Here is a 9,007-nt window from a genome sequence, read left to right as displayed (position 1 = left end):
TTTTTTTTTCAGTTTCAGAGGATCGTTTCATTTTGTTTTGTTTTATTTGTGTTGAAATCACTGTTTCTTTCCTCCAAGAGGCTGCTATTGCTGCAGGAGGAAGGTGCCTTGTATATTTCATTTCTGTAACACATGTGGATGAAATGGAGCAACATCTGCTGGGAGCTCTGGGGAAGAAAAAGGAACCCATTCACAATGTCTCCGTGACAGCCTGTCCCTATCACTCCTGCCTGTTTTCATATTTACATCCTTTCTGCTGTGTTTAAAGTAAGTTTCCAGTTATCTGCAAACAAGAGACCAGCATGCCTTGTGTACAGAGAATGAGGGGAGGGATAAGTATTTATGCTACCATGCACCAAACACTATGCAAAGTGCTCTACAGATATTATCTCGTTTGCTCCTCACAACAACCCTGAGAGGTGGGTACTGTTGTGATCCCCCGTTTACAGTTGAAGAAACTGAGGTGGGCCATGGTTAAATGACTTTCCCAGCATCACACAGCTAGAAAGTGTCTGAGGCTGGATTTGAACTCAGATCATTCTAACTTCAGGTCTACTCCTCTAACCTAGCTGCCTCATTCAATTCACTCCTTCCAATTGCCACTCTGTCCAACTTCAGCAGGCAATAGCATTGCACAATGAATCCCAGAATATTAGAGCAGGAAGGGACCTCAGGCTTTGCCTAAGAGTGGTCCCTTCATTTCAAGGATTAGATACGGGAAGGAACTTGCCAAGGCCACATAGCAAATTGAGAATGAAGTGTAAGGAAGAAGCCACATCATATTTCCATTGTCCTCCAAGTGCTGAATTGGTAGGAAAACTCACGATGAGGAACAAGATCGTAGTTACCAGGCATTGGGGAATGTCCCACTATACGGAGCCCAGGGGATGCTCTTTGAAACTGAAGACACGGATGGCCCAAGAACTGGGTCTGTGCATCCCCAAATCCAGGGAGCTAGATTGCAACCTAAATTGCATCTTCTGCAAGCGTCCTTCTCCATCTGTCTTTCCAGTTGCTACTACCCTCTCTCTCATATTATCTCGCATCTACTCTGCATGTCTCTCCCATTAGAATTCCCTCTTGGAGGGAAGACACTGTGTTTCTGCTGCTCCTAGTATCCCTAGAATAAGCATTTAAATGTCTGTTTCCTGACTGACTGCCTTGTCTTCACACTGCCAGCAGACAACTGGGCTGAGATGCCGAGTGGGCCTGAATCACCCATAATGAGCAGGGCGGCACACAGGCAAGATAGCATCCCTTCCCTTGGGCTACAGAGACAGCAGAACTTTTGGGGGGTTGGACTAAAATCCCTCTCAGATTAAGGCTGGTATAACATAGGGTTCTTTCTGTCGTGAAAGAGGAAGGAGTAGACATCTTCTTGATCAGAACTAAAAATATTGGGTTAAACTCTAGGAAGACAAATTTCAACTTTCCAAAAGGAAAAGCTCACTATTCACAAGGTAGTGAGTTCCCCATCATTGGATTTCTTAAAGCAAAAGCTGGCTGACCATTTGTTAGGAGAGTTGTGTAGGGGCTTCGTGCTTCGGGTTGACTAGGTTAAGATGGGTGACCTTCAGATTCACTTCCAACTCTGAGGTTCTATGCACAGGATTATTTTGGATCTGACCAAGATGAAGGCGGTAGAGGAGCAGGGGGAGAGACATGAAGTCAGAAAGACCTGGGCTCATACCTCGCCTTAGATACTTAATAACTGCGTGACCTTGGGCATTCCATTCAGCCACTCTGTGCCTCAGTTTCCTCACCTGGAAAATGAGTGATTGGACTCAATGGCTCCTAGGATTCCTTCCACCTCTGGACCTATAATTCTAAACAGGTGCTTCTGGTGAGCTTGCTTTATGGTCAGTCCTGAAAATTGGACGAACCTTGAAAACAAAACAAGAGAATTAGAGGCTTTCTACCTTAGATCGCGTGATCCTCAGAGTCCAGATCAATGTCTCCAAATAACAGTTCAATGGTCTTCAGGGCATGTTCTTTGGTAGATGATGCATGCACCGCGTTGTCCAAGATGTCCTTCCCGAAGAGAGCCCGGATAGACTCAGGGGCAACCTTTCTTGCTTCTTCTGGGTCTGTGGGGCCTGCTAACTTTCTCCAGTCCTGCACTGCATTCTCCTTACCTATGATCATGGCCATGCAGGGACCTCTGGAAGTCAAAAGACCATCAAAGGATCACTGTCAAGTGTCCTAAAGGCACCCACACAAAAGATCGCATACACCCTTCACTGATGGTTTTTGGACTGACCTCAACAGGGCAAACCCTAACATCTTTGGCCAGCATCCCATAGTCGTATCTGTCAGGAGTGGGACACGAGCTTTTCTGCCTGAGGACAGCTCCCTAGCTGTGATAATACACTGCCTCACCTATGTTCAAATATTTAAAATGTTCAGACTTAAAATAGAAAGTGTGGACCAGTGGCACTGACAAACAGCTATCATTATCATTATCACATCTCGTTTACATATTCCAATTCATAGATTATTTTGTCCCTTATATTTAAAGGCTTTCTCCTTGTACTCCATCCTACTGGGGAACAAGTCATTCCCCTGATATGGTACATTTCATTCTTTGAAGTCAACTCTGGCAGTGCCTTGTCTGTGAAGCCTTTCCTGCTCCGCCCTGCCTGGGATGGCCATCTGGCACAGGCCTAGCCACATCACCAATGGACTTTTCACAGGATGCTGAGTAGGACTGCCTGACTTTTGGGCTTCACACTGTTCTCCTTCTTCAAAACCACGTCCAAATACTATTTTAAAGGCCCCAAGTCTTATTATTCATAGAAATAGAACATGGAAAAATTCCAGAACCTATTTGTCAACACAACTCTTTTTTCTTGGTAGTCAATTTTTCCGATATACCAATTGGTTTTAGAAAAGAAAACAGTACTTACTCAGTCATGTGGATCAGTAAGTCCTCGAAGAAATCTCTCTCTTCAAGAGCCCTATAAATTTCCTCAACCTTGTCTGCAGTTAGCTGGATTTCCTTCAGGTGGGAAACTACAAACCCATTTTCTTGAATCTTTCTTATGATACCCCCTGGGTGGGAAAACAGACATCTGGTTGGCTTTCAAGCTGCTTTTACTTTCCTGTAATTATTCAGATGGGCTCAAACTGGGGAGAGAGGGAGGGAGCGTAATTCTTGGCTTTACCAACTTTACAAAGTCTGATTGCATGACCCCTTCAGCTGCTTCTTCATCCCCAGCCTCCCTCCAGAGCTCCAGACCTCAATGTCTCCCTGCCTACAGGGTGGAGTGAGAAAGCAAGTGTGCACAGAACGAAGACTTGTGTCCCTGTTATAAGACACAGTAAACAGAGAGAGGAACATCTCTGCATAATCCACTTTATCAGTGGGATGTCTTATTCCCAGATTAGATGAAATACAGAGGAGAGAAATATGTGAAAGCTAGAATGAGGGGGCAGAGAAATTGGATAAGCATGGTTAATATGATAATCAAGACACCAGAATTTGGAAGATTGAAAAGTTATAGATCACTGAATATGGAAGGACCTCAGCAGTCATCTTGTGTATCCCATAACTAAACAAGAATTGTCCCTTTGTTTGTTTTTTGTTTTGGTTTTTTAGGCAATTGGGGTTAAGTGACTTGCCCAGGGTCACACAGCTAGTAAGTGTCAAGTGTTTGGTCTGAGGCTGGATTTGAACTCAGGTCCTCCTGACTTCGGGGCCGGTGCTCTATCCACTGTGCCACCTAGCTGCCCCATGAATTGTCCCTTTGCCATACATGATACCTTGTGGTATGGTGGGTATCCAGCTGTCAACTAAAGCTATCTAGTTAGAGGGAACCCACTGCCTCCTAGGGCAGCCCATTCCCTTTTGGATAATTCAATTTATTGGGGAGATTTTCCTTCGACCTTTTGCTCCTGGCTCTCCCTCATGGCCACATAGAAGAAATTCAAAGGACCACGGAATCCTGACTCCAAAGCCACTGACCTTTCGTCTTCCACATAACAGCTCTTCAAATGGATTTGAAGTGAAGGGATCCAAATCCAAATCATCTCCCTGCCTCCTACCTTGGCAGGTGACTTCCTCTCTGAGCCTTAAGTTTCCTCCTCTGTAGAATGAGGGGGTTGGAGTAAATGGTCTCTGAGGTCCCTACCAGCTTTAAAATCTGTGATTCCATAAAACATATAAACTCCATGAAATGCATGTTCTTCTCTTCTCCTCAGGAAACATTCCTAAATCCTTTAACATCTCCCATGGCAAGACCTCAAGGGCTGTCCCTGTGATAGTTGGACTACGTTGAGCATCTAGGGCTTATCAATGTCCTTCCTAAAATATGGTTCCTAGAGCTGGAAGCATACACCATTGGACCATAGCAGTCAGACGATGAAGCCTGGGTGTCTGTGCAGTCTCTACCACTCACACTCTTGTGACCCCGATGGAAGTCTTAGAGATGTGAAGACTTAACCATGTGGGTGTCAGAGAAGCCCCCACTGAAGGGGCCTGAGAGGTGGCATGGCTCAGGAGAGGCTAGATTCACATGCCCCAACATCCTGGATAGAGAGGAGAGGAGATTTCCTGAGCAGCATCAAGTTGCTGGAGAGGTTCAAGAGTAGGCCTTTGAGAGACAGAGACAGAGATAGAGAAAGAGTATGTTACAGACAGAGACAGAGATAGACAGAAACAGAAAAAGAGGGCAGGGGAGAAGGGAAATGCTTCTGCTTGGTTCCCTCAGAATTCCCTCCTCACACACTTCCAAGAACCACTCCCCACCTCCTTTCTTTATAGGACCAGAACAAAGGAAAGGCTCCCATCCATCCAAGAATAACCTGAGTCAAACAAGACCTGCCCAGGAGATGGGCCTAATCACACATCTCCAACAAGATACTCAGAACAGTGAGTGGGACAAATATCCAGGAGGTTCTCTTAGCCTTTCAAGAAGGTGTTAATTGGTATGGCCATGCAGTCAATGCCCAGAACAAAGGCTCTCTCTCTGTCTGTCTCTGTCTCTCTCTGTCTCTTTTTCTCTCTGTCTCTCCCTGTGTGCATGTCTCTTTTTCTCTGTCTCTCTGTGTCTCTGTCTCTGTCTCTCTGTCTGTCTCTACCTCACTCTGTCTCTGTCTCTGTCTTTTTCTCTCTGTCTCTGTGTGTGTCTCTTTTTCTCTCTGTCTCTGTGTCTCTGTCTCTATCTTTCTCTGTCTCTATCTCTGTATCTTTTTCTCTGTCTCTGTCTCTTTTTCTCTGTCTCTCTATCTCTGTCTCTGTCTCTTTTGCTCTCTCTCTCTCTCTCTCTTTGCAACTTTACTGAAGAAAAATTAATCAATTACTGGCAGAACTTTTACTTGATCACTCACCCATTGACAACTTGGATCATTTATTCACTGCTCTATTAAACAGTGTATTAGAAGATACATTAACTAATAACTCCAAGACTCCTAACAAAATTTAACTGAAAATTACAAAAGGTTCAAGACCCTATTTTGGAATACAAGGGGTGTTTGACTTCCAATTTCCATTCCCTGTAGAATAAGAACAGGTCATTCCTTTATGGACATGCAGAAAATACATCAAGTTTTCTGTTCTGCTGGTGCTATAAATTCTCCAACCACATCAGTTACAAACATAAAGGATATCATGAAACCTCGAATCTCTAGCAATGGAAGGCTTAAACAAGGTGGATGCTGCTAGTGTACTGTCACTTCCTTTCATATGACAATTGTGCATCTATCTCCCTCCCCCTCAGATGGTTTCTTCTGCATCTAGCAAGGAATGTTTTTAGTCCCATGATCAAGTTAGAGCAAAGACGTTGGCCACATATACACATATACACATGCTCCATTTTAAAAAAAAAAATTCTGGATCTGAGGCAATTGCTCTCTTATAACTACTTTACAGTTTCTAAAAGCAGTTATTGTCCAAAGTAGGAAGGACCTAAGTCTTCTCAAATGAGCATGTGTCTTAATGGAGGGAAGTAAATAAAAAATGAGAAGCAGATACCATAGAGCTATGGCTGGAAGCCCTGAAGCCCCACTCTCCAGCATGGTGACTCCCCTACTCTCTCACATGGTGACTCCCTAGCCCTGTGCACCATTTCAGGGGCTTCAGCAAGGCTCCCTTCATTCCCTTTTCAACCCACTCCCTGGACTTCTCTGCCTCCTCACTCAACAGCCTTGATCACGTTCTGTACCCCCACAAGCCCTACTTTCTGGTTCCCTTTTATGCATTGTCCTCCTCCATTAGAATATAAACTGCATGAGGCCAGGGACTGTCTTGTATTTATATCTCTAATGCTTAGCGTAATGCCTGGCACATACCAAGTGCTTAATAAATGCTCTAGCTGACTGTCAGATGCCATCTATACTACCCCTCTCATTTTACAGTTGAGGGAACTGAGGCCTAGGAAGATTAAGTGATTTGCCCACAGTCAAATAGCTAGCAAGCATTAGAGGTGGATTTTAAACTCAGGTGGGATCCCCATCCACTCCTTATCCTCAGCCCAATAATTTACATTTAAACACAGAAAGTTTAGACCTCCACTGGGTAGGGGAACTTCATATTTTCCATCACTTGGGGGGTAGGGAATGTGTGTGTGACATACATCAAAAGCATTCTTAAAAATTAAGGTGTTGCTAAGGGATAATGACTTAAAACATGAAACAATTTAAGGGGGGGGCTTCATCTAATGAGACTCATATCAGTAAAAGAGAATCAGAAAATCCAGTAAATTTGACCTGTGTATTTAAATGCTCACCCCTCAGATCTTGGAAGGCATGAGGCCTGATCAATACCACAGTATGTTCATAAGGAAAGCAGAAGAGAATTTCTTCATTTAAGTCCTGTAGGGAATCCTTTCCATGAATTTGGTTGAAACGACAATTTTCTGGGCCAAGAGTATCCCTCAAACTTTTAAAAAGGAGAAAAGTTTTAAAAGTCCAACTCTGTAAAGTCCCCTTGAGCTCTCATCAATATTGAGAAACTGACACTCTCTTTGTAATCAGGCTTTGGGGCCAGAAAGACCTTCACATTGGGGCAAATGAGCAGTGGGATAAAGCGGATGCACTTGGGTTCACCAACCTAAACTTCACCAGTGGGAGGTGGGGGGATGGGGCCACAAAGCCATGCTTCTGAAAACCAGCTGGGAGTGGATCTGGGTGGAGAGGGGGTCAGGCTAACTAGATCAGGCCCTGCTTAACACAATCATTTGGGGTAGATCTTTGTCAAAATGATAAATACTTCTTGTGGTCCTTCCCCTCTGAATAGCTCAGGGCCAGGAATGAGGGATACAAAATGGGCCTCAGACACACTCCTCCATCTTGAGATGATTCCATAATATCTCTGGAGATGGTATATTGCCAATTCTAAAACTTACTGGTATCTCTTGTTTTTACGTCACCTTCATTTCCAAGGTGAGAGCCGTTAATCAGAAAAGAAAAATACAGAATAAAGAAATAGGTAGAAAATAAAAGTTCAGCAGAACTGACTAATTCATCAATCAAATCTAGCAGTCTATGCCATGCTCCAGACCCATCACTCCCCATCTCTGCAGAGAGAAGGGGCATTGATGTTTTCCTCTGTCTTCTTTGAAACCAAGGTGGAACATTTTAATTACTCAGGACTCCATTTCAATTGTTATGTTTGATACTTTCCCTTCCTTCCCTGATATTCTAGAAATGGTTGGAGACCTCTGCTAGGAAGTACCTGGTAGGGTTTTCATCAGTAGCCGTTGGGCCCAGTATATATCGCCAGTAGAACACAGCATTTATTCGTTCTAAACAAAGTGCCAGAATTGGAGCACTGGGAAAAAATAAAGGTAGGGAGAAAGGGGAATAGTTATGTACTGAAAAGAAAATCCAACTCATAAAATACGTGTGCTGTAGTTAATTGTACATGTGTGTTTCAGTGTGGAGAAGGAGGAAGGGTGGGGGAGTGACACAGAGACAGAAACAGCCAGACACAGAAATCAGATACTGTGAATAAATAGTGGACCTCAAAGCCAAGAAGACCTGGGGCCAAGCTCTGCCTCTGACACATCTTATCTGTGTGGCTCTGGACAAGTCACTTAACTTCCCAATGATAGAGGCAACTCTGAGACCCTAAATTGCAGAGAAGATGCCAAACCCTAATGGTGGAAGGAGTTTCCTCATCTGTGAGTTCTCTATACAATGAAATCCCAGACCAAGACCCCATCACTATTCTCATTCATTCATTTACTCAATAAACACTGACTTTGTGCAAAGTACCAATGAGGTAAAGGGGGAAATATAAAGATAGCTAGGGCACAGGCCCTACCCTCAAGGAACTTTGAACCCCTCTGCATGTACAAGTAATCCCATGACATCCCATCTTCTTCAGCAGAGTGTCCCCTGCTCTCTTCCCTCCTCTCTCATTTAACTCCAGGAGCTCCCTATTGACCAACTGCTTTCCTGATGTCAGAACCATGTCCATATCTCCTCCATCCTCAAAAAGCCCTCAGTAGATCCTTTCTTCCTTGCTAGCTATCATTCCATGACTCTCTTCCCTTTCTGTGGGTAAACTCCTTGAGAAATCCATCTACACTAGGTGATCCACTTCCTTTCCTCCCAGTCTCTTAACACTCCATGTTTGGGCTTCTGAGCTCATCATTCAACTGAAACTGCTCTCTCCAAAGTTACTAATGATCTCTTAATTGCCAAATCTAATGGCCTTTTCTCAATCATCATCCTTCTTGACTTTTCTGCAGCCTCTGACACTGTATTCTGTTTGGCTTTCAAAGCCTTTCCTAGGGGCAGCTAGGTAGTGCAGTGAATAGAGCACCAGCCCTGGACTCAGGAGGACCTAAGTTCAAATCCGGCCTCAGACACTTGACACTCACTAGCTGTGTGACGCTGGGCAAGTCACTTAACCCCAATTGCCTCAAAAAAAAAAAAAGACCCAAACATTTGGTTTACAAAACTTTTCCTAACCTGGCCCCTTCCTACCTTTCCAATCTTCTTACTGTATGGTCCAGCGACATTGACTGCCTTGCTGTTCACTCAAGACAAGGTATGTCCCAAC

General features: G+C 44.1%; 1 protein-coding gene across 1 annotated transcript in view; it reads right to left on the bottom strand.

Moving 5' to 3' along the window:
• Positions 1 to 92: 92 nt before the first annotated feature.
• The window catches only part of NME8 (NME/NM23 family member 8), a 61,435-nt gene continuing 52,520 nt past the window's right edge, over positions 93 to 9,007 (bottom strand). The window contains exons 12-16 of the mRNA XM_027835769.1: positions 7,673 to 7,768; positions 6,726 to 6,877; positions 2,907 to 3,051; positions 1,920 to 2,161; positions 93 to 167 (exon numbers count right to left, since the gene is read on the bottom strand). Of these exons, the coding sequence (XP_027691570.1) occupies positions 1,921 to 2,161; positions 2,907 to 3,051; positions 6,726 to 6,877; positions 7,673 to 7,768 (634 nt within the window). The 3' untranslated portion in view covers positions 93 to 167; position 1,920. The remainder of the gene's footprint in view (positions 168 to 1,919; positions 2,162 to 2,906; positions 3,052 to 6,725; positions 6,878 to 7,672; positions 7,769 to 9,007) is intronic.

Source organism: Vombatus ursinus, unplaced genomic scaffold (genome assembly GCF_900497805.2).
Source record: "Vombatus ursinus unplaced genomic scaffold, bare-nosed wombat genome assembly UNPS02014817.1, whole genome shotgun sequence".
Lineage (NCBI taxonomy): Eukaryota > Metazoa > Chordata > Mammalia > Diprotodontia > Vombatidae > Vombatus > Vombatus ursinus.
This window is presented reverse-complemented; position numbering and strand designations above follow the sequence as displayed.